Below are 25138 nucleotides of genomic sequence, written 5' to 3' on the forward strand. Positions count from 1 at the left end.
GCTGGTTGCAACAATATGCAACAGGTTGAGAAACAGTGTGTGTATGTAATGTTTGTTATATTAAAGCCAGGGCTGAAAATAAAGAACATTTTCCTAATTCATTGCTAAGGAATGTGACATCTTCACATTTTACGAGCTGAAATAGGGAATGTTTGGCATTTTGACATGGAAATTACCACACACATACATATTTAATGACCTTTCCCAGCAGCGTTTTACATCAGACTCGTCATGTAACAAACGTCCCTTTGAGAAACAGGTTGAGTGGAGCTGTACTTTTTGAATCACTGAGTCATGCTGCTGGAGCAGTAGCATTTTTTTTACCTGGTCTTTGTTGCTGTTAATAAACCCTTTTGGCCTAAGGTGACAAACAACATGCCATCAGAATGAGACGAACACATAAGCATCTCCTCTAAGAGCTGAATTCATAGCTCATACACAACAGTAACTATATGGTGACTAATGTGTAGTTAACAGAACTGAATCAGTTTTTATATGATAACTCGCCTCAGGTTGTGCTACTGAAGATCTGACGAGAGACATTTTAACACAGCAGTAAAGCTGATAAAAAGAAATGTCTTTATCAACCTATTTCGCATCAAACACTTATTTAAACCTTTATGATTATGTGTTGTATTTAGAATCTCCTGTTGCATTTAAATAACTGCTAAATAACTTTTATTTAAGTTTTTGCTTCATTCAATACTTGTCAGGCGGCAGCAATAAACATTGCATAAGTAGTGCATGAACTAAATGGCTAAATAGCATGTTTTAAAGAAAGATACTGTTGATTGTTGAGGAGTTAAATTAATTTTACTGAACTAACTTTACTTTTTAATACTCTCTTATGTTTTATGTGGGACGCGGCCCCTTTAAATCTGGGTACTTCCGCATGCGAAGCCCCGCCCCCCGCTTCCTGCTCATAATGCTGCTGACTGAGCACCGGGTCTTCAGACTTCTTCACTTTCTTCCCTCAAAATGAGAACTGCTCTGAATTTTGCAGTGCTCCTTCTGGCCCTGGGCCTTTGTGAGAGTTTGCAGAGGGGTTACGTCGGCGAAGAACCCGAACCCGTCGCCGAGCCTTCAAAATACGGCTCTCTGTGGCCTCTGCCGCAGAAAGTGCAGATTTCTGATGTTTCCTACAAATTATCCTCGTCCAACTTCAGAATAGTTGACGGCAAACTGTCCTACGCTGACCCGAGCTGCAGCCTCCTGCAGGATGCCTACAGAAGGTGACAAACTTTAGGTCATTTGATTTGTTTGGATGTTTTTTAGCTTGGTGTTAGATTCACTTTCTCTTTTCTCTGTTTGGACAAAACAATACCCTCGTGGTGCGTTCAAGGACCATTTGTCGCTCTTTCTCGACAGATATTTCGACTACATATTTGGTTTAACTCGAAAACACGGGCCGAAAAGCGGGAGGACAGGTCCATCTGAGCTGACGGAGCTGCAGGTGTGGATCACATCACCTGACACTGAATGTGACGGATATCCCAGTTTAGCATCTGACGAGTCATGTGAGTCTCTTTCCTTCTTTGTGATAACAGATTTATCATCATACCCATTGTCTTTAGTCTGGTGCTTCTGGGAAGTTGAGTGCCCTAACTAAGCAGGGTATGGTTAAGGATGGTTGAAGAGCAGTATAGTAGCCATAATGTTAAATATATAGATAATAATAATAATAATAATAATAAACTCAGACTATGACTACTCATATTAGGAGAATAGATGGATAGAAATAGGAAATTTCATATTTATGTCCAGTCTCTCCAAGTTGTCTTGTGCAGAATGAGTTTAACAGCTGTTGCACACTTCTGTTTGGAGGAATTAGACACTTTTCCACTGTTCTCTGTTGCAACCGCCCCCACTTTACAATACATGCACTTAAACACAGTCATTAGATTCAAGGTTGTTCATATCTCACGACCGATCCGAGTGAAATTATACTTTATGTTATAGTTCAAGTTACTCTACAGCATTTTTTTCAAAACACACTTTTAATATATATATTTTTTTATTACTCAACGCTTTCTTTTATTACTCAATACATTGCATTAAAGTGCAAAGCAACAGAAAACACTACATCTTAAGTTGGTATTCATAGAATGCATTTTCCTTTTAATGTACAGGCCACTTTTAAAATAGGTACACAAATTATTTAAATTCCTTTCCACAGTCTGTGGAACGGGGAACTCTTCTGCAAATTCCTATGCAGCAAACTCTCCCTGACTCAGGTTTTTTTTTTTTTTTTTTTTGCATGCTTTGTTCCTCACTTGATATTTCACAATCTAGTCATTTGATATTGTGAAAAATCAAATGACTATTAAATTATGAAATGTCATATGGCAATCATATCAAAAAATGAAAATAAACATTACACAGAGTAATCTGCAGGCCTCTGCTGATTAATTTTGATATTCATCTGCTGCTATTTCAGGTTTAGATACGTCTGTTTTATTACTTCATACTAATATTCACTGCCAGAAAAGCGGCTGACCTCATGACTTGCTAGTGGATTTAGTGATGATCTAGACTAAATGTGTAAAGCCCCCTGTTAAGACCCCACACTACGGACCACAATGACCATCTGTCAAACTCTGACAACACTGAACACGCTCATGAAATGCACAACTGTTTGTGTCCACAGATGAACTGTCAGTGCAGCTGCCATATGCTGTCCTGAAAGCACCCAAGGTCTGGGGAGTCCTGCATGGTAGGATTTGTTTGCATGTTAATTCTCAAAACATGAACCATGAAGAAATGTCTTATCTTAGCTTAGCTAAGATAAGATAAGTCATAATCACTTGAGATGCTCTGAAATGATAATTAGAATCACAGGAAGAAAAAAGGATGTAAAGTAATCTCTGCATCTATTTGCATGTGTAGCATGTATTTAAAAGCTGCCAATAAAATGCTTAGTCCAATGTGACATTGCACTTTGCATTGCAAACGTGGCTGTCAGCTCTCCGCAATATAAAATCACAATCTGGCTCACATATCTAGGTAATCAAATAACCATATTTTCATTTTATGGTTTTATAAGAACATCCAATTACTTGATTTGATTTATTATATTGTGTTTATTTTGTTTCCACTGTTTCTAGGTCTGGAAACCTTCAGCCAGTTGGTCTATGAAGATGAATATGGAGTTGTAAGTCAACACAACTGTTTCTAACTTTTATTTTGTTGTGAGTTATGTCCAAGCTTATTTTAACTCGCATCATTTTATCTCCTGTGTTTTTATAGAAAAACGTCAATTCATCAGAAATCAATGACTTCCCCAGATTTGCACATAGAGGCATCTTACTGGACAGCTCTCGGCATTTCCTGCCCGTTCAAGTCATCTTGGATAATTTGGTATGTCACTAAGACATATTCTTATCTCAGTTTTTTATTGTTATATCCTATTTACTATTTAAATATAAATGTTCATTTGTTTATTCACCCAGGAAACGATGGCCATGAACAAATTTAATGTCTTTCACTGGCACATCGTCGACGATCCTTCTTTTCCTTTCATGAGCAAAACGTTCCCACAGCTGAGTCAGAAGGTCAGTGAGACGGGTTACTGGTGTTAAACCTTGGCAAAGACAAGTAGAGTTTTTATATTAAGACATTATATTTGTCAATCTATAATTCACCAGAAGTGTTTTTTTCATTAAACGGTTCACAGGGAGCTTACCACCCATACACACATGTGTACACACCTGCTGATGTGAAGAAAGTAATTGAATTTGCCCGTGTGAGAGGAATTCGTGTCATCCCAGAGTTCGACACTCCAGGACACACACAGTCTTGGGGCAAAGGTGAGTGTGAACAGTTCCCTTTATTATGTTTTATTCTCAATACAATGAGTTTTCCTTGTGAAAGCACTAAAATGTCCCTCTACCCTCTCTCTCTCTCTCTGTTAGGTCAAACAGATCTGCTCACACCCTGTTACTCCGGCTCCAAGCCCTCTGGCACCTTCGGACCAGTGAACCCCATCCTGAACTCCACCTATGATTTCATGAAGCAGTTTTTCAAGGAGATCAGCACTGTGTTCCCTGACGCTTACATACATCTGGGAGGTGATGAGGTGAACTTCAGTTGCTGGTGAGACATGTACACAATGTCCATATGTCTTATCTTAACAGGAAGTAGTAGATATTAGCTGGAAGTTTTTGATCAGCAACCCTTCTATCTAGTGCATTTACCATTTGCAAACAGTTGTAGATTGTCCACTTTAATTACGACTCCACCTTGCCAGGATTAGATTAATCCATTAAAAACCAGTGTTAGTTGCAACCTTGCAGTTATTATTGGCTGTTCTTGCTCTGTCTTGCAGGAAGTCCAACCCAGACATTCAGAAATTCATGACTGACCACGGCTTCGGACAAGACTTCAGTAAATTGGAATCCTTCTATATCCAAAAGTGTGTTTCTCTAATCTCACAGTCTCCAAGATATTCCATGTTTTCCATGTCTTAAAAACGAAAACATTTCTTGTTGTAGCACTTCACTTTTAATGTCTTATGTTTTGTAAATAATTTGTAAAGTAACAACAATTAGCAAAATGTGTGTGTGTGTGTGTGAATTAACGCTTTTCAAAAACATGTTTGTGTGATAGTCTTTTGGATATTGTCACCACTACAAACAAGGGCTACATGATCTGGCAGGAGGTCTTCGACAATGGTGTTAAGGTAAGTAAAGAGTGATTTCTATACTAGATAAAATGTCAATGCGTAGTTTATCAAAACTTTTTTTGGTGTTATGCATTTTAGTTTTTCACCGTTTTACAAAAGTAATAGTTTGACGTTTTGGGAAATAAATGACTTGCTGAATGAGCAAAAGATTGAGCAGCTCAGTACAAAGAGCTGACCTGTTACAGAGAACACAGACCCTGTTCTTCGTTAGAGACCTTTAGATGTACTGGAGAGCACCCCTCTTCATAATGATAGGAAAATATTTCCCAAAATGTTGAACTGTTCCTTTAACCATGATTAATAACTCATTTAGTAGCTAACCTAAGCACAGCAGCTTGGCTTGTAACAATTCCAGCTACACCCAGACACAGTAGTGCATGTGTGGATCGGCGGCAAGTCTAATGAGGAGATGCACAACGTGACGGCAGCAGGATACACCACCATCCTCTCCGCCCCATGGTACCTAGATTATGTTAGCTACGGACAGGATTGGAGGAGGTACTACCAGGTTGAACCACTCGGTTTCAACGGTCAGTTTTCATAAATAAACGTGTGTCATGTGAAATCAGTTAGTGTGGTTGAGGGAAAACTAAATTTAGGGTCTGAGACAACAAATCAGAATCTTGTTCAACAGGCTTACACTTGAAAAGTGCACAACTGTGACAAGGAAAAGGTCAGAAAATGACATTAGAGGAACATCTCACCTCAAAAAAATCCCCGGCTAGGCTCCTCAGCTTAGTGGTTCCACAATGGTGGAACGACCTACCAATGTCTGCACGCTCAGCTGCCTCATATGCACTTAAATTTTGCACCTCGTGAAATGGAAACAAGTCTTCCTCTATCACTTTGCTTTTTCTCCTTGGCTTAGATATTTTGCTTGCCTTGTACCTCAGTGTAAGTTGCTTTGGATAAAAGTGTTGACTAAGTGTAACATGGGGCAGTGTGGTTGGTGGTTTTAGAGGTTGTTTTTTCATGGATTTATGTAGTTTGACACTATGGATGACCAGTTCTGGTGGATTTGAAACGATGAACTAATCTAAATCAAATGCAGCTCAGTACTGCATGATACTGTTCTTGTCCTGGATGCGTTGGGTTCAGATCCACCAGACAGGCCAAAACAATTCAGGCTTGGTACTCCACTGACGAAGATGAAAACTGGATGAACCTTTTTGATTCCCAGACACTAAAAATGTTGCCATGCAGATTATGCCACTTCATGTTTGGCAAATAAATAAGGACCATAACCATCATCAACCATGGAAACAACAAAAGGCTCTATCATTTTTCGTTTGTTCCAAACCCCATTTTAACCTTTTCCACTCGTACTGACCTTGTATGTATGTGTGCTGTGTAGCTGACACCAGACACACTTATCCACGTTTGGAAAGGAAACCAGCAGCAGTACCAGAAGGAGATGGCAAATGTTACATCGTCAGGGTACCAGACCCTGCTGTCCACTCCCTGGTACCTGAACCGTATCTCCTATGGCCAGGACTGGCAGGAGTTTTACAAGGCTGATCCGCAAGAATTCAATGGTTTGTGCCTCCATGATTGTATTCAGTGAGATTGTTCCCCTGCCCTTTTTCACAGGTCATTTGCTGTTTGTACAGCTTTCCGTTTTACAAAAGGGTGTTGGAAGTTTGGCCTAGTAATATTATTGTTTTATTGTTCTGTTGTTGACCTGACTCAGACTTTATGAGCTGTGTTCTTGGACTCTTGACACAGATCTGAAATGTCATCGGGTTGTTTGTCACTCCTGTGCAAATGTGTGTGTAAGCCTGTTGAATGAACACAAACCTTAGTATTATTTAACCATACAGTTGACTAAAATTAAACATTTAATTTCGCATTCAAGTCTAGTGGAGTTTCTGGAGATCTAATGACGTGTTTTTTTTTTTTTTTTTAATATTGTTTTTATTTTAAACAGGAACTGAAACACAGAAGAAGCTTGTGATTGGTGGAGAAGCGTGTTTGTGGGGAGAGTATGTGGACGCCACCAACCTGTCACCTAGACTCTGGTATGGCTTGTAGTTCCTTAATAATGCTTATCTGAAATAGATAACACGTGACAATTTATATACATATATTTTTTATACTTCTGTTCCTCACAGGCCTCGGGCCAGTGCTGTGGCGGAGCGGCTGTGGAGCGCTATGGATGTGACGGATCTCGGCGATGCCTGGAACAGATTATCCCCGCATCGCTGTCGTATGGTTGAGTAAGTTACTTTATAATATTAGATTGTGTCTCAGTACCACATCACACATTATATCATCATGTATATATGAATCTATGTTTTCCTTTGTTAGGCGTGGAGTCCCAGCTGAGCCATTGTTTGTCAGCTACTGTCCCCGTGAGTACAATGGTGTCTGAAAACAACTGAACGTGCACGTGGGGATGGGGGAAGAAAAAAGAAAGGGAATCACATCATGTTATCATCTCCACTCTTCTATTTTTAAACCAAGAAATCAAATGCTCTTATACTGTATTCTGTAACAAGAAGCTGTTGATTGCACAATGTAAAATTTATCCTGAATTACAAATGCACTGCTTTTTTAAAAACTGTATCGATTGTGAATAAAAAAAATCAGATTTTAGGTGTTCGTCTGGTGTTTCAGAAGGTATGAAGTAACGGGCTGCACATTTATTTTTTATTCTATATAATAAGATAATTATTTTACAGTACTTGTCAATAGTCCAGCTCTGGTCTCTTTTTTTGAACAGTTCACTGTTTTCAGTGAACCAAGGATCAAGACAGACCAGCCATTCTTTTAATGAGGGTATTCTGGTCCTGTGGGTTCATGGCCTCGTAAGTGTCCAGCTCAAGGGAGAAGGTTGCGTTGCCAGATGTCAGCGTTCGCAAGATGGTGGAATAGCCCTTTAGTTAAAAACAAAACAGGTTTAGTGAGTAGTGTTCTGTGACAGGCATCTCAAAGGTCAGTGGTAACTGTACTTCTTTAAAGGTCTTGAAAACGTATTATCTCTCATCCAAATGCCTTGATTATTTATATTGACATTTGTGAAGCACTTGCTTTGTTTCCTCCATAAAACCGCTTCACAACGTCATGCCCCACAGCAGGAGAACCACTTTCTACTGAAGCAGTATGTCTTCAAGAACCTAAAGCAAGTCTAGTTGCCACTGAATAGCACCTTTTTAGAATAACCATAACCAGCATGACTGAAAATCTCCAGGACACACCCAATTGAACAAAAAACCTACAACAAAAATTCAAAGTCTACTCAGATCACTGTCTTCTATGGGGTTCTGGGGTATGAACCCCAGCTATGGCCTACCTCAAGTAAGCAAGACCTCCTTACACTTACTCTGTCTTCCCCTCATACCTCACCCTAATGACTATATGTAAACATAAACTCACCATCATCTCAGCCAAGGGCATGGTTGCTAGCAGCACTTTGTTGTTGTGACGGCTCTGGATGTCTCTAATGGTTCCTCGTCTCTGAGCTAAGTCACCCAGGACAGAACTAAGGTGTTCCTCCCCAACTGTGACCTCTAGTGACATCACTGGCTCCAATATCTGACCTCCGGCTTGCTTCAGGGCCTGTATCCACAGAAAGAGAATTGTTGTTTATCTACTGATGTTGATTTTATATAGATTACAGTTGTGTCATAGGTTACAACTGGAAGCCCCAATGTCTGACCTTCAGCATGCAGCGGGACACACATGCAGAAACCATGGCAGGCGATGTTCCTGGCTCCATGTTGACACTTTGGATCAGTGTAGATACACCTTGTAAAGGGTAACCTAACACTGGACCTGAAAATGAAAGAAGGTAGTGAAAACAGTATGAACAAACATGTGAAAAAGGTCAGAGTAGGTTTACACCTACTGACTTCACAGTCCTCCTTTAAATGCTGCTGAAAAACACTTAACTGACACAGTCCTGCATGAACACACATTTAGATAAATACCTATATCTTGTTCTATCCAGGGGATAGAGTCTAAAATCAAAATTGCTTGCTCCATCTACAAGAAGAGTAGGGATTGGTAAGGTATAACACAAGTGCTATGACAAGGGGGAGCCAGGACAGGTCGGGGGGGGGGGATATCATCCCTGTGTTCCAAGAGCCTTATAGGTTTTCTCTAGGCAGCAAGACAGACAGTGCTTTGTAGGTGGTGAAATAGGAGGCTGGAACTTGTGTGTTGTAAAACAATACAAACACAAGTGTTATATTACCTTGGAGATATGAGCTGTACACTCCATTCTCCACTGCATCTTTCATTTCTTTTGATAGCTGCATCCCTAATTCTTCTGTGAATGCTAATTCACATGAGGCACCTGGAGAGGAAGGATCTACAGGGCTGACGGACAGCTCAACTGCCACAACGTGTCTTCTTTCCCCAACTGTCCGGTCCAGCATATCTACATGGAAAGACAAGAAGGGAAATCCATGCAGGAACACAATTTTGAATAAGTATTTTACTCCAACTAATGCACACTTATTTTGGTTCATCATACCTGTTGTGGAGCTGTTGTGGAGAATAGTCTCCCTGTAAGCCACCTGTAGTGGTCCAAGGTGAGTCTCAATACCATACTCTCTTCTGATTCGATCGTGTATGATTTCAATATGAAGCTCTCCCATGCCACATAAAATAGTCTGAGGATGGAGTGTTAGAGATGTTTACTTGACTTATTGATGCTGATGCTATACCTAAACAAATTTGTCAATCCAATAATGGCATTACCTGTCCAGAATCAGGGTCAACCCTGACTTTGAGACTAGGGTCTTCTCTCTGGAGGCAGTTAAGTGCATTTTCAAGATCTGTCCGGGACAAAAAATAGAAAAATATGAGTGACTATAAGGTTGCAGGAGCATGTGTAGCAAGTACACTACTATATTTTTACTGACCAGCCTGTTTAGCCATGGTGGGTGGTTCTATGGTGCAGAAGAAGACAGGATCAGGGACTTCTACTCCAGAAAGCACCACACCTGCATTTTCCCCACCCTTCTTCTCTGTTCCCCTGTCATTTTGGGCTCGACGGGCTGCGGCTGCTGCTGAAGCCTTGGATGAAACAATGGTGTCCCCTGTGACTGTCTTAAATGAAAACAGAAAAACTTTTCAGGTGGGAACTCTTCAATGCAACAAATAAGGGTTATGGTGTAAGATGCTGTACCTGCTTTAGTCCCACAGTTAGTGCAATGTTTCCTGCTGTCATTGAGGGGATTTCTACGTGCTGGTCAGCAAATGGCACCAGCAACCTGCTCATCCTCTCACTACGAACAACACAACACATATAAAGGTTTGGTACATAAGACTAATGACAGGTAAGAGGTTGATCACTGCGTCACTGTAAAAGAAGCTACATACGTGCTGTTTCTATTGATGTTGTGGACAGCTGTCTGTGGTTTCAGGGTACCAGAATAGATCCTAAGAAATACCAGAGGGCCACGCTGCTTGTCATGGAGAACTTTAAAAGCCAGCGCACATAAGTCGTCCTTGTACCACCGCCTATGGGGCGACAGAGTAATTACACTCAAAGTTGTATTGGAGGTTTCTAACATGGTCTATAAACTTTTAGAGGCTTTATTTAAATATACCTGGACAAATATTCTAATCAAGCCTCAATTGTTCTTTAAATCACTCACACAACGTCGTGGTGCCGTTCATTGGGGGCAGGCAGGTAAGCAGTGATGGCATCTAAAAGAGGCTGAACACCTTTGTTCCTCAAAGAGCTCCCGCAGAGTACTGGGACGCCTTTACGAGCCAGAGTCACCCGCCGCACAGCGTCTTGTAGCTGAGGAAACATTAGCACAGATTAGTCTGTATTCTCAAGGTACTGTTCTACTTTATACATACACATTCAGATTATACTCTACTCACTTTAGTTGAAGGAACTGCATCAAAATTGTCAATAAAATCTGTGAGTAATATTTCAGCAAACTCATCATCCAGTTCAGCAACCTGTGATTAAATACGGAAACACAACCTGAATAAACAACTTGGAAAAAAAAAAACTCTTTTTATTATTTAAAATAGTAAATATTAAATCTACCTGTTCAATTAAAGCTGTCCTGGCCTCATGGGCCTCCTGCAGGAGTTCAGGCTCATCTGACTGGTCGAGAGGTTTGCTTTCAAACACACGTCCATCATCTCCCATTGAGCTTTGCTTCCATATCAGCCTCTGGTTGGTTAGTAAGTCGACCACACCTGTGAAGCCTTTTCCACTGCCAACTGGAATCTGTGGAACAGGATTCACAAGTCTTTTAATAATACATGATGACATCTATTATCTCTGTATTGTTTTGAATACAGTCAGCAAAAATAATACAGTCATAAAAATACATCTTGACTTATTCTGCATTTTAATATTATTTAGCCTGCTTACTCTAGCAAGAACTAACAATTACACTATTTTGACCTACCTGCAGGAGGACTGGATTGACTTTCAGTTTCTGTCTTATGCTCTCAATGGAAAAACTCAAACTGGCAGAAAAAAAAAACAATATGAATACGACGATATGAACGATATGAAAAGAAAAATGTACAAAAAAACTTGAAGATGGTAAGAGAATTTAGTTCCTTACTTGGCTGCAGGTTTGTCCATCTTATTCAGGAAACAAACACAGGGAACATGGTGTTTCTCTGCTTGCCGCCACACTGTCAGAGTCTGTGCCTGTTGGTGTTTTCAGGGCAACGGGAAAAGGGACTGTGTTCACAGTGCAAACCAGTATATAACTCTATCGACTGTTTTAAATAAACAAAAAAGCAGTTTAAAAGCAGTCGGCTCACCTCAACACCGGCAGAGGCATCAAACACTGCAACAGCCCCATCAAGAACGCGAAGTGCCCGCTCCACCTCCAGAGTGAAATCGACATGTCCTGTAACACCAACAGATAGTTGAGTGTCTGCTGCATCTCATTACCTTTAGAACTGTTTATTCTCAAAAGAAATGTATTTACAGAATGTTTCTACCTGGAGTGTCTATGAGGTTTATCCTATGACTTTTCCAATCAAATGTGACTGCTGCCGACTGTATGGTGATGCCACGCTCCCTCTCTTGAGCCATAAAATCTGTGACTGTATCCCCGTCATCTACGTCTAAAAGCAGCGGTGACAGTAAAGTGAATAAACACAAACAAACAGGCAATCCATGGTGAATAAATAACATGTTGTTTTCCTACTCACCTCCTAGTGCTCTCGTATAGCCAGAGTAATAAAGCATCCTCTCCGTGGTTGTTGTCTTTCCTGCATCAATATGGGCCATAATGCCAATGTTTCGGATCCTGAATGTAAAAAACATGTTAATATGGAACTGAATCTAAAGAGCCTCTTAAAGATCTGACCACAGAAAACACTTACTTCGATATATCAGGGTTCACCAGAGCCCGCAGTGATTTCACATCATCTAAGACAGGGAGCAAAATTTGCATTAAACTGAATCAGTAATGTTATGTATGTGTTTCTACTTTTGATTATAAAATCCATTATCTTATTGATGGGAAGATTAATAAATCAATCAATACAATCTTTAAGACAATGACCTATTCATACAACTGTGTGTGTTGTTCTAACATCATTGCAAAAAAGAATATCAGTCTCAAAGGTCAGCCAGTCATCAAGCTTTCGATCATGTTATATGATTAATTTTTGGATTTTCTTCTAATAAAAAGATGGACTTCACAGATGGAGTTCTAAAAAGAAAATTCAAATTTAAAACTTTATATTTATTCATAGTCATTTGGTAGATGTTTTTATCCAAAAATAACTCAAAATCCATCTATAACAAGAGTAGACCATTTCTTGAACACTGTAAATCACCAGATCCACCGAACTGGTTTAGCCTTCAAGGTACCTTGGCAGGGGTGATCATCCAGTTCTCAATGCCTCTATTACAAATATTCTGCCAGGATCTGTTCTCAGCCCTATTCTTCATTCATACCATGTCCCTGGTTCTTATCATTGCTACGGTAATGACACATAGCCCTTACTGTGATTCTCTTGCAAGTCCTTTTATACACTACAACTGTAATGAGGCAAAACAACTTCCCTCTGGGATTAATAAAGTTTTTTAATCTTGAATCCACAATGTCAGTATCAACATGAGATCCTCAGTGATTCAGATGTAAGTCTGCTAAGAATCTGGGGACATCACTGATAACCAACTAAACTTTGCTGACAACATCTCCTCAATATCTCAGGCATGCAGATTTGCCCTCTACAACATCAAAGATCAGAGCCCACCTTTCTGAACATGTGACCCAACTCCTCATGCAGGCACTCGTTTTCTCTCATCATCTCTCGTCTCAACCACTGCAATGCCGACCAAACCCACCCAAATCCAGGTCTACAGTCACTATCATCCATGCATTCTGCCAACAAACAGAATCTGGTGTACACGACACCACACAGCCAGATCATCCCAGATCCCAGAGATCTGTAGATGGTGGAACAAATGACCTGCCTCAACACGCTCATCAGTCTCACTTCCAATAGTTAAAAAACTCTGCAAACGCACACACACACACAAATCCTCCCTTGTCTTGCGCCTATGTTGGACACCTTATCCTTTAACATTTATTCTCATGGCACTTTGCTTTGAATGCTTAACTTTTTTCTTCCTTTATGCTCCACTGAAGTGTAGCTTTGGATAAAAGCATCTACCAAATAACTTCTAAATGTAAAAGTAAATTTAAATGAAAAAGAAATCAGGTCAAAATCATATGTGGATGAACATCATGTGATTTGGACACCGAGGTACTTTGGTTATTTTGTCAACAAAACATAACTTTTTGTATAATACTGAAAAACAATCTACCAACACATTTGATAATTAAAACACTCAACCAACATTTATACACCACGTTTCTGTTTCCTGACTAATCCATCTATCAAGTAATTAAAACAGGCCAATCAACAGAATTACTTCTTACAGCAACGTACCTGGAAGAAGGCTGTAATGTCTCTTTACATGACAAGTCCGACTACATCTGCAGCACTGAAGCCCAGCAGGTAATAAATACCTCCCCTGTAAATGACAACTGCTGCGTTATAAAGTCAACATGATATTAACATTACGGAGGCAGCACATACTTAGACAGATATATCTTACCAAAATCATTCTGCTTAATGCCCGAGATAGTGTGACAGGCATCTTAAATATCTGGTTATTTGCCAAACGTCTTCCTCTGCATAAGAAAAAGCTTCAGATGAGCCATAACGTCATTGAAGGAGCATCGGATGAAAGACGGAGGAACAGTTCATCAGTTCATCTCTTAATGCTTCAATATACCAACGAAAAAGCGGAAGAAAGGTAGATTATTAATGGTCGACAGATTAGAACCGACTGTGTCCAAGAATTAATACATTGCACGTATTAATATGTCCTACAAATGTTTGCAACTATCAAAAGTCACGCTTCTACGAGGCACGCCTCCAAAATACATCCCCGGGAACAGGGATGTAATTACGTTAGTTCCGGGCATAAAAACAAAAGTGGTTACTTAAACAGTAGCAGCTGAAATTGTTATATATTGTTATAATGAAATTATGATATACGTACATATCAATGTATCAACAACATCAACAATGATGTGATTACAATTACAAAGTCTCTTCAAAGTTTCTTCTTTTTATTGACACTATTCAGCACTTATTGACACTTGTAAGATTTTTTTGTAGCCGACGTTCACATTTACCCGACGGACAAACTCCCACTTCCGGCTGACGTATTTCCTCTAAGTTTCGGCTCCGGGGAAAACAACATCTACAAGACCCCAGCCTGAAGGAAAAACACCAAATATCGTGCGTCTTTTCCAACTGTTACCACCTGCGACGCAATCACTGTAACGTTTAATTCCTTAAACACAAAATGGTAAGGAGGCAAACCTGTTTATTTCTATTATTTAACGTTTATCGGATAGTTTAACGTGTTAGCATATTATGCTAGCATTAGCTTTGGTTCACATGTGCTAGGGTGACGTACTGCTCGGATCAGTGTTTAAAGTCTTACTATGAAAACTAGTTGACCTCCTCTGAGGTGCTGCTGTTTAAAGAATGGGTGAATGTTATTTGTGATTTTGTTTTGTGTAATACTTATTTACCACCCATAATATCATAATATCGTGTGGATTAACTTAGAATGTATGGTGCGCAGGTCTTTTACTGACACTTGAGGGGTTGTTTATTGTGCTTTGTCCGGAGTATATATCATATTATACATTTGTAAAATTTAAATAATTTGTAAAGTTTAAATCTAGCTGAACTGTTTCAAAACGTTATTTTATTTGTGTTTTCTGTTTAATGGAGAGTTCCAGTTTAAATTATAAAAGCATCTGAAGAAAAAAAAAACATTTTAGGGACACTGGGAGGAGTGTTTGATAAATTAGTTTAAACTGCTAACATAATTTATGTAATATTAATTTCTCAAACTTAAAACACTATCCACTATTATTTTTCCTTGACTAATATTACCTTACTATAGGTTAGTTTTTAAACACTAACACAATAGTTTTTCAGTTGTAAAGTGTCCTGCTAAAAACATATCTTGTTATTTTTTTAATTTCTTTAATAAAAAAGAGTAAAAGAACCCTTATCTCAAAGTATGATTGTTCTTTCCATTTCAAATGATAACAAAATTTACCTCAGTGTGTTTAATTTAGTGACCAAATCTATATATATTATCCATCAGAATCTGATTGAATTGGGGATTACATGTGGTTTTTTTTTTTTTGCAGCCTCAGAACGAGCACATTGAGTTACACCGCAAGCGGCATGGCTACCGCCTGGATCACCATGAAAGGAAAAGGAAGAAGGAGAGTCGTGAGGCCCATGAGCGCTCCCAAAAAGCCAGGAAGCTGATCGGTTTGAAGGCTAAACTGTACCACAAACAGAGACATGCAGAGAAGATTCAGATGAAGAAAACGTGAGTATAAAGAGAGAAGAATTGCCTACCTTTAATAATGCTTGTTTGTTAAGCTTGTTTTGAAAAACATTACAATTGTGTCCAACAAACAGTCAAACAACTCTGGCTTGTATTTTTGCAGCATCAAAATGCATGAACAAAGAAAGACCAAGCAGAAGAATGATGATAAGACCCCAGAGGGAGCAGTGCCAGCGTACCTGCTGGACAGAGAGGGCCAATCTCGGGCTAAGGTTCTATCCAACATGATCAAACAGAAGAGGAAAGAGAAAGCAGTAAGTGTCCACTGCTGATTACCAGCCCTGTTTTTGGTGGTGACTAGTAACATATTGAAGATTTCCTGCTTTTTACGCAAAACATATTTAGAAAATTGTTCATTTTGTAATATTGACATATATATGTGTGAATAACATCTTCTTAAAAACAAATTTGTAACCTTTTCTTTAGGGCAAATGGGAAGTGCCGCTGCCAAAGGTGCGTGCCCAGGGAGAGACAGAAGTGCTTAAAGTCATCAAAACTGGAAAGAGGCAAAAGAAAGCCTGGAAGAGAATGGTCACCAAAGTTTGTTTTGTTGGCGACGGCTTCACACGTAAACCTCCAAAATACGAGCGTTTCATCAGACCCATGGTAAGATTTCCCTTTCCCTACCCTTGAACTACACTGCAACACTGTTTTTTAACATGCATGTTGAAGATGAATTGCATTTCTCTTTCAAGTTAAGAGCCTCACTCTTAAATGTAATTTCTCCTTGTTTTTCTTTAGGGTTTGCGTTTTAAGAAAGCTCATGTCACACATCCAGAGTTGAAGGCCACCTTCTGCCTTCCCATCCTTGGAGTGAAGAAAAACCCCTCCTCACCTCTCTACACCACTCTAGGAGTCATCACAAAAGGAACAGTAATAGAGATCAATGTCAGCGAGCTGGGCCTGGTCACACAAGGAGGAAAGGTTGTCTGGGGTGAGTGCTTGAATCTGTGTGTGAAACCATAAACACTGGTTAGTAAATTTGCATGCACTGCAAATATCAGTTCATTCCCACTTTTTGGGAATGATCTAAAAATACAAGTGTAAACAGTTAATCCACTTTTCCTTTTTTTTTTATTAAAAGGATAAGCAGTGTAGGAAATGTATCAGTTAACACAAAGTGTAATTTAGGTAGGATCAGATGCTTCTCTGATAATATAGTGTGATAAGAATCTAAACATCCAAAATGTTCATGCTACAACTTTTGCAGTGTATTTGTGGATGAATTGGGCAAAATTTATATCTGGATTTCAAATTATTCATGTTTGTTAAGGAACTCATGGGGTGGAAATAGCTCGGAAGTCAGTGTCTTCTCCAAACTGATAATAAAGGCAACTTTAAAAACAACTCTTTCAAAATGTGACAGTAAAATTATTACATGTATTAGTGTATTGTGATCCTATTGTAATAAAAAAAATGTTTTGTCTTAATTCGCAGGTAAATATGCCCAGGTGACAAATAACCCAGAGAACGATGGTTGCATCAATGCCGTTCTGCTGGTATAAGACTCTACACCTTTCTACAGACTGTGCCTGGTTAACTCTTACTTTACTTGAGGAGTGTTGATTACAACTTGAAATCAAAGTTGCTTTAGGCAGTGAGCTTCAGATCACAGCACTGCCAGGAAGATCCCTGATGCTGCATTTGGCAACACAACCGCTTTTGAAACACAAGGACGCTCAAAGGAAATCCAAATGGGGTGATTACTGTGTTAAATTTCATATAAATAAACTTAATATGACACCAGACCTTTTTGATCTTTGTCCTTTTTTTGTTTAGGTGTCAAATATGCCACATAAAAAGTCCAATGAAAAGCAGTGCCTATCAAAGTCAGGCATAGTTTGAACCACCAGGGTTCAGCTTTACTATAAACACAAGGTTATTTTTATTTCAGATTATTGCTTTACATGAAGCCTCTGTGGGTGGGGAGTGAGACCAGCCTCCTAATGTCACTGTTTGTTTTCTTTACTTTAGCTTTGGACTTTATCTTACACTTTGAAGGTTATTTGATTATTACATAATCCTTAGTCCAAATATTCATTTGCCACCTAAAGGCTTGTATACATGTACCGAGAAAAGCTTTAACCGACATGTTTGACTTAAAAGGAAGAGAATAGTTTGTGGAAGTTAAAAATATTTGTACTTTACAAGAACATTTATTCTCAGATTTGTTTTTTTATTATTCATTGTGTTTGTTCAGATTGGATATGTGTGTACACCACACTCATCCATTCAGCACAATCTATATGGATTTGACAAATACGAGTATATCCATTTAGTGTCACAATTTCTTTTTCTTGTAGCTACATTATATCCTTAGCTGGGTGGAAGCAAAAATGAACCGGACAATCAACCAAATATGGTTTTAAATTGTATGTATTTTTAAGAATCTTTAAAACAAAACAAAAAAACAAAAACAAAATTAAGCACATTTGTGTTGTGGGAATACTATCCTGAGTCTAAGCACAGTGTCCAAATGCAGCTCCAGTCATCATATCCCATAAGGCAAATTTACATCTGGAGATTTTAACATTTAAGTGTAGAAACTAATATATCAACAATATATTACTCATATATAACTTTTGATTTGTAATATATCATTAACTCAGTTCGATAAGAAATGCATCTGGCTGCACAGTACAGTAAACACATGAATATTTTAAAATGAAACTTCATTGTGTCATTTTGCATTTGAATACAGTCCTTGCCCCCTGGCCAAGGTCTGATTGTTAGAGACCTCATATGCACAGTGGACATGTGTAAAGTAAGAGAACAAAAACGCAGCAGATCTTAAATCAGTGGTGACAAATCAATAAGGCAGGTGTTCAGTAATCCATATGTACTGGATATGCCACAGTTTCTCCGACTAGATGCCTCAGAGAGTAAAAGGCTCTTAGGAAATCAACGTCTGAGACTCTTATTGTAGTGGGACAAAAAGGGACATTAGCACCTTATTTTTTTTCCCCCATTCAACTTGCTGCATGTGTACTTCTATCAGCCCATTCATTCAGTGTAAGCTAGATACAACATTGGAAAAGGACCTGCTCGTATCCTCTTCACAGTCACAACATCTGACAGGAAATATCCAAAGAGTCCAGTCAGTTTGAATTCCTTTCCTTTTTAAAAGGCATTTTTCTTTTCTTTAGCATTTTCCTTTAATAAAAAGTGCACACAGTGATCGATCACAGCGTCTGTCAGATGCTGACATTATGTATAGTAGTCCAACTTGCTCACTATGGTCTTGCAGCCTTTGACGGAGAACACTCCTTCCGTTTTGGGGAAATACACTAAATCTTTGGCCACCTTGTCTGCCACGCCCCAGTCTGGCTTTCGTCCTCTGGCCCTCATCTCAGCCAGAGCACACTGGACAACGTGACTGTACTCCAGCGGCAGGAACGGGACAAAGAAGTCCACCAGGTTCTTGTCTATCAAACTTGCATGAAAAAAGCCACCTGTAGGATCAGATTACGAAAGTAGTTAAAAAAATTTAAAAAATATGTTTCTGATCAAAGGCTGTCAAGAAATAGCTCAATAAAATGTTATGTAGTTTATACTCACTTTGGTTGTTGTTGAACACTGCCAGAGTTAGCATTGTTTCAAGGTCTTTGAGCTCCATCTCTTCTCGTTTTCGTCCATCTTTCCAGAAATTTAAAGCTGTCTGGATGATGCTGTCACCTCCAGCATTGCTAAGAGGATGATTAGAAACATGAAACTTGTTAGAACGTTCCTGGGATTTTATTGGTCTTCTGTTTAACAAAAAAACACAAACACATACAAATACACAGTACAAGTCAACATGTTTTTGGACAAATCTGTGGTGAAGAGGAAGAGTGGCAAAAGCAATGATTGCAGTTGTGTCCTCACCAAAATGTCTCAACCAAAGAAAATCATACCACGCCCATTGTGAGGATTGAATAGTTACACTTACTTCTTGGCACTGGAACCAAGGTTTCAACTTCTCTCTAGCTTTTGACACAACTGTCACTTTTCATGTAAACAACCAGCTCTGACAATGTTCACTTGATTGGACAAGTTTCAACCAACATTAGACCAGATTTTCACCTGAGGAAGATGAAGATGGCTTTGCGATATGAAACTCCATCCAACTTGTCATAGTAGTCCAGGTACGGCTTAATACTGTCGATCAAGCCGGGATGCATCTTGTCCATCTCGTCAAAGATGAACATGGAGCGTTCACAGTTGCTGACGTTGCCTTTGATCCACTGTTGTAACTGAGACTGAGGAGAGAGGAGGATATATTTTATTCCTACAGAAGGCTGGACATAACAGTGTGACTGTGTTTCTAGTTGAAGTAAAATGAAGGCTCTTCTCTGTACTTCGTACCTTGTAGGTAAGATACTGACTTGGATGAGGGAAGTGTAGAGTAGATGTGAAAACATGAACAAAGCTGCTGTCCATTCCCTCCTTGTAAATGTTTTCAGCAATCAGCTTACTAACAAAGTTCTTCCCTGTTCCGGTCCAACCGTGCAGAGAGAGCACCAGGGGCTTCTTTGGGTTTTCATTTTTCATGAATCCGTTCACAGCTTTTAAGATGATGCGTGACGCAATGTGCTGTCCGAACAGTTTGCTTTCCAGATCAGCCTCCAAAGCTAGAAGAGCGCAGCAGAATATTTACAGGATTAGTGACTGCAAGCACCTAACTTATGACACAAAAATACAATATTTTACCCTTAAGTGGCACATTTACCACTGTCTACCAGCAGGTACAGTGTAAAACTTGTAGACTACCATCTACACACATGACTGAGAACAGAGAAAACAGCAGAGTGGAGTTATGCCACAGAACAAAGCCCACTCACACAATATGGACCCCTGAAGTCTAAATAAATCCGTTTCCACCTCATATTTGTTAAATTCAGAAACTCTACAGAATGTGTCTCTTCTTGATCTTTGCATCACTAACAGTTACCTGCAGGAATTCACCCGAGTTTAATGTTGAAGGAAGAAAACAACCTATTTAACTTTACGCTCCCAGGTCGGTTTCGATTTGAGGTGTAAAACACTCCACCTTCATTCCCCTTCAGACTGCACGCGAAAACACTTAACTAAGCTTACATGTGTCTGTACCTTTATCCCAGTTCAAACATCCTACACATGCTCACCTGTTGCATTGAAATATATCCATTTCGAATCGCAACTTTCATGTAAATAATTGTAGATCGTCCGGCCTAAAGTTGCACCGATTCCGATAACAACGGCTGTCGTGACGGGCTCAAACGTGTCCACAAGCAAAGCGATTGTCGAAAAAATGGTTAAGAACAAATATAAACGTGTTGTTTTCATCGTCGACAGCGTTTAATCCTACACATTAATCGTATTTATGCGCTAAACAACCTTATCTGTAGCAGAATTTAGCTAGCATACAGTGAACAGTTAGCTTCTTTACAACGCGGTACTTCCTCATACGTCATGAACACGTGACACACAGCAAGTTCTGTTCAACGCAACCCATGAAATGTTTAGCGAGTTAAAAATGATGCTAAAGTGATACAGAGGATGTATAACATGGATTCTAATGAGAGTTTATACAGTTTAGCTACTTATATCGTGAGTTTAGGATGTAGCACACACATCGTATCAGCTAACGTTCAACCAACGGCTGACACTAGCTAGTTTAAAGCTGTAACATGTGAAGAAAGTCCTAGAAAGACTCAAATGTGGTGGCTAACGGATTAGCCCCAAAGCTCTGAGATACCTGTCCTGTTGAAGGAAATCCACTCGGGTCGACAGCACTCGTGAAAATAGTAGAAAATGTTCTGGTAGCTCGCTAAGAAAGCGGTCAGAGTCGCAGCCATCCCGACCGCTATGGTCGTGCTAATGGGCTCGATAGCCTCCGTCATCCCGGAGCAGACTAACATCCACAGCAGCAGGACGTGTCGCTTCCTCGGTTTCATTTCGAACAAATGCCACCACTTTATCGAGCTCAGGGAATAAAAAGAACAATAAATAAAATAAAAATAAAGAAGAAGTCAGGCAGCCTGTGAACGCTGTGGTCCCCGCTCTGTGAAGTGAACTGTCCGAGTCAACACAGGAACGCTGAGATGGTCATGACGTCAGAGTTCAAAGGTTATTTACAAATAGCGATAATCAGAATATTTAAATAGACTTTAAATCTATTTTTATTTTATTTCTTATAAAACCTTTTTCCAAAAACATAAATTGTTCTTAACAATCAGCAGGGTGTATTAGATAAAAGTGAAAAAGAAAAAAAAGTAGTCATGACTAAATCAATAGAGGATCATCAAACATTCAGGTCTGACACAACTTGTTTGCCCTTTCCCCTATTTATGTAGGGACACAAAGTTAGTCAGAGTTATTAACCTAACAATAAAGTAGCATTTATTTGTTAATTTTCTCTTATTTCTTTTAATTCCAATGTTAAGAGTGACTGATTGTTTGCGTTTTAAGAAAGCTCATGTCACACATCCAGAGTTGAAGGCCACCTTCTGCCTTCCCATCCCTGGAGTGAAGAAAAACCCCTCCTCACCTCTCTACACCACTCTAGGAGTCATCACAAAAGGAAGTAATAGAGATCAATGTCAGCGAGCTGGGCCTGGTCACACAAGGAGGAAAGGTCGTCTGGGGTGAGTGCTTGAGTCTGTGTGTGAAACCATAAAACCACTGGTTAGTAAATTTGCACGCACTGCAAAAATCCGTTCATTCCCACTTTTGGGAACGATCTAAAAATACTAGTGTAAACAATAAATCCACTTTTCCTTTTTTTAAATTCAAATCAATTTCAATTCTGTTTTTTTGTATAGTGCCAATTCACAACAGAAGTTATCTCAAAGCACTTTACAGTGCAAGGTTTAAGACCTTACAGAGAATAATTATACAAAAAATGATAGAGACAAATCCCATTTGAGCAAGCTTTAGGCAACAGTGGAGAGGAAAAACTCCCCTTTAGAGAAAGAAACCTCCAGCAGAACCAGGCTCATAGTGGGCGGCCATCTGCCTCAACCGGTTGAGTGAGTGGAAAGAGAAGAGAGAAAAGAACAGCAGGCAATAAAGACAACAACAAGCAGCAACAACATTGGGCAGGTCAACTGGATTCTGGAGATGTACAGCTCCAGGCCGAGGATACCTGCAGAAAAGCACAGAGAGAGAGGGAGACAGAGAGGAGGAAACACAACTACAGGAGAGAGAAGACACAAAGTTAATGATGTGCAATAGTGGACTTGCATTGATACAGGAGAAAGGAGAGAGGAGAGGAGCTCAGTTTATCAGTAGAGGTCCCCCAGCAGAATAACCTATATCAGCATAACTAAGAGATGGTTCAGAGTCACCTGATCCATCTCTAACTATAAGCTTTATAAAAAAGGAAAGTTTTAAGTCTAGTCTTAAATGTAGAGACGGTGTCTGCCTCCAGAACCTGAACTGGGAGCTGGTTCCACAGGAGAGGGGCTTGGTAGCTAAAGGCTCTGCCTCCCATTCTACATCTGGAAACTCTAGGAGAGTTCTGCTTGGAAAATATGGAACTATGAGGTCTTTAAGATAAGATGGAGCCTGATTATTAAGGGATTTATAAGTTAGGAGAAGAATTTTAAATTAAATTCTGGATTTTACAGGGAGCCAATGGAGAGAAGCTAACGTTGGAGAAATATGATCTCTCTTGCTAAGTCCAGTCAGAACTCTGGCTGCAGGATTCTGCATTAACTGGAGGCTTTTTAATGAGTTATTGGGACAAACTATTAATAAGGAATTACAATAGTCCAGTCTGGAGGTAACAAATGCATGGACTAGTTTTTCAGCATCACTTTGGGACAGGATGCTCTTAATTTTACCAATGTTTCTCAGGTGAAAAAAGGCAGTTTTAGAGATATCTTTGATGTATGAAGTGAAGGAGATATCCTGGTCAAAGATAACTCCAAGATTTCTTACAGTATTACTTGAGGCCAATACTAAGTCATCAAGAGTGAGAACGTGATTAGACATAGTGTCTCTGAGATTTTTAGGTCCAAATAAAAAAACCTCTGTCTTGTCTGGATTTAGGAGAAGGAAATTGGAGGAAATCCAGGCCTTTAAATCTTTTAAGCACGCTTGAAGTTTAACTAATTAATTAGTTTCTCCTGGTTTCATAGATAAGTATAGCTGGATATCATCTGTATGCAGGGAGGATCTTATTCGTTTTTTCTCTAATAGTTATGATTTTATTTGTAAAGAAATTCATGAAATCATTGCTGCTTAGAGTTAAGAGAATAGGCTCAACAGAGCTATGACTCTTTGTCAGCCTGGCTACAGTGCTGAAAAGAAACCTGGGGTTGTTCTTATTTGCCTCTATTAATGAGGAGTAATATGAAGTTCTAGCTTTACGGAGGGCTTTTTTTATATATTAAACTATCTTTCCAGGCTAGGAAAAAAGGCTATTGAAAGGATAAGCAGTGTAGGAAATGTATCAGTTAACTCACAAATTGTAATTTAGGAAGGATCAGATGCTTCTCTGATGATATAGTGTGATAAGAATCTAAACATCCAAAATGTTCATGCTACAACTTTTGCAGTGTATTTGTGGATAAATTGGGCAAAATTTATATCTGGATTTCAAATTATTCATGTTTGTTAAGGAACTCATGGGGTGGAAATAGCTCGGAAGTCAGTGTCTTCTCCAAACTGATAATAAAGGCAACTTTAAAAACAACTCTTTCCAGATGTGACAGTAAACATATTACATGTATTAGTGTATTGTGATATTAATGTAATTAAAAAATGTTTGTCTTAATTCGCAGGTAAATATGCCCAGGTGACAAATAACCCAGAGAACGATAGTTGCATCAATGCCGTTCTGCTGGTATAAGACTCTACACCTTTCTACAGACTGTGCCTGGTTAACTCTTACTTTACTTGAGGAGTGGTGATTACAACTTGAAATCAAAGTTGCTTTAGGCAGTTAGCTTCAGATCACAGCACTGCCAGGAAGATCCCTGATGCTGCACTTGGCAACACAACTGCTATTACTATAAACACAAGGTTATTTTTATTTCAGATTATTGCTTTACATGAAGCCTCTGTGGGTGGGGAGTGAGACCAACATCCTAATGTCACTGTTTGTGTTCTTTACTTTAGCTTTGGACTTTATGTTGCACTTTGCACACTTTGCAGGTTATTTGATTATTACATAATCCTTAGTACAAATATTTTATTTGCCACCTAAAGGCTTATGTTCACGTACCCAGAAAAGCTTTAACCGACATGTTTGACTTAAAAGGAAGAGAATAGTTTGTGGAAGTTAAAAATATTTGTACTTTACAAGAACATTTATTCTCAGATTTTTGTTTTAATTATTCATCGTGTGTGTTCAGATTGGATATGTGTGTACACCACACTCATCCACTCAGCACAATCTATATTGATTTGACAAATATCCATTTAGTGTCACAATTTATTTTTCTTGTAGCTACTACATACATTATATTCTTTTGGCATAGCCCAAGATCCATGATAAACTTTTCTATACTAGATATCATGCCAACTATACACACATCAACTTGAGATTAACTGAGAAGTTGAAATGTTGTCCATACCTTCAAATACATATG

General features: G+C 39.1%; 4 protein-coding genes and 1 pseudogene across 6 annotated transcripts; 3 read left to right on the forward strand and 2 right to left on the reverse strand.

The window, feature by feature from the left end:
- The first annotated feature begins 911 nt into the window (after positions 1 to 911).
- hexb (hexosaminidase B (beta polypeptide)) lies at positions 912 to 7271 on the forward strand. Of its 2 annotated transcripts, none has more exons than XM_026355191.1 (14): positions 912 to 1232; positions 1369 to 1517; positions 2648 to 2713; positions 3105 to 3151; positions 3247 to 3357; positions 3450 to 3551; positions 3674 to 3806; positions 3912 to 4092; positions 4325 to 4411; positions 4606 to 4678; positions 5037 to 5211; positions 6609 to 6699; positions 6793 to 6897; positions 6989 to 7271. In XM_026355191.1, exons 1-14 carry the CDS (start codon positions 979 to 981, stop codon positions 7050 to 7052), a joined length of 1638 nt encoding a protein of 545 aa, XP_026210976.1. In that variant the 5' UTR covers positions 912 to 978; the 3' UTR covers positions 7053 to 7271. The 2 variants fall into 2 exon arrangements, with proteins under 2 accessions (XP_026210976.1, XP_026210975.1); XM_026355190.1 differs by lacking the exon at positions 5037 to 5211 and adding an exon at positions 6036 to 6216.
- Positions 7112 to 14075, reverse strand: gfm2 (GTP dependent ribosome recycling factor mitochondrial 2). The gene is made up of 20 exons (XM_026355189.1): positions 13752 to 14075; positions 13583 to 13667; positions 12002 to 12047; positions 11828 to 11925; positions 11615 to 11740; positions 11432 to 11520; positions 11227 to 11315; positions 11065 to 11125; positions 10695 to 10880; positions 10523 to 10603; positions 10288 to 10436; positions 10010 to 10150; positions 9816 to 9915; positions 9550 to 9736; positions 9386 to 9462; positions 9159 to 9297; positions 8877 to 9062; positions 8340 to 8455; positions 8057 to 8239; positions 7112 to 7557 (listed from the first exon to the last, which is right to left on the reverse strand). Exons 1-20 carry the CDS (start codon positions 13791 to 13793, stop codon positions 7429 to 7431), a joined length of 2310 nt encoding a protein of 769 aa, XP_026210974.1. The 5' UTR covers positions 13794 to 14075; the 3' UTR covers positions 7112 to 7428.
- Positions 14076 to 14357: 282 nt separating this feature from the next.
- nsa2 (NSA2 ribosome biogenesis homolog (S. cerevisiae)) lies at positions 14358 to 17329 on the forward strand. The gene is made up of 6 exons (XM_026354139.1): positions 14358 to 14513; positions 15376 to 15563; positions 15685 to 15835; positions 16008 to 16187; positions 16323 to 16515; positions 17019 to 17329. Exons 1-6 carry the CDS (start codon positions 14511 to 14513, stop codon positions 17084 to 17086), a joined length of 783 nt encoding a protein of 260 aa, XP_026209924.1. The 5' UTR covers positions 14358 to 14510; the 3' UTR covers positions 17087 to 17329.
- A 1215-nt stretch (positions 17330 to 18544) lies between these two features.
- On the reverse strand, positions 18545 to 21496 carry tor1 (torsin family 1). Of its 2 annotated transcripts, none has more exons than XM_026354134.1 (5): positions 21298 to 21496; positions 19926 to 20191; positions 19644 to 19819; positions 19140 to 19267; positions 18545 to 19033 (listed from the first exon to the last, which is right to left on the reverse strand). In XM_026354134.1, exons 1-5 carry the CDS (start codon positions 21494 to 21496, stop codon positions 18789 to 18791), a joined length of 1014 nt encoding a protein of 337 aa, XP_026209919.1. In that variant the 3' UTR covers positions 18545 to 18788. The 2 variants fall into 2 exon arrangements, with proteins under 2 accessions (XP_026209919.1, XP_026209920.1); XM_026354135.1 differs by lacking the exon at positions 21298 to 21496 and adding an exon at positions 20705 to 21030.
- Positions 21497 to 21977: 481 nt separating this feature from the next.
- On the forward strand, positions 21978 to 24542 carry LOC113158498 (annotated as a pseudogene).
- The last annotated feature ends 596 nt before the right edge of the window (positions 24543 to 25138 follow it).

This window comes from Anabas testudineus, chromosome 12 (genome assembly GCF_900324465.2).
Source record: "Anabas testudineus chromosome 12, fAnaTes1.2, whole genome shotgun sequence".
NCBI lineage: Eukaryota > Metazoa > Chordata > Actinopteri > Anabantiformes > Anabantidae > Anabas > Anabas testudineus.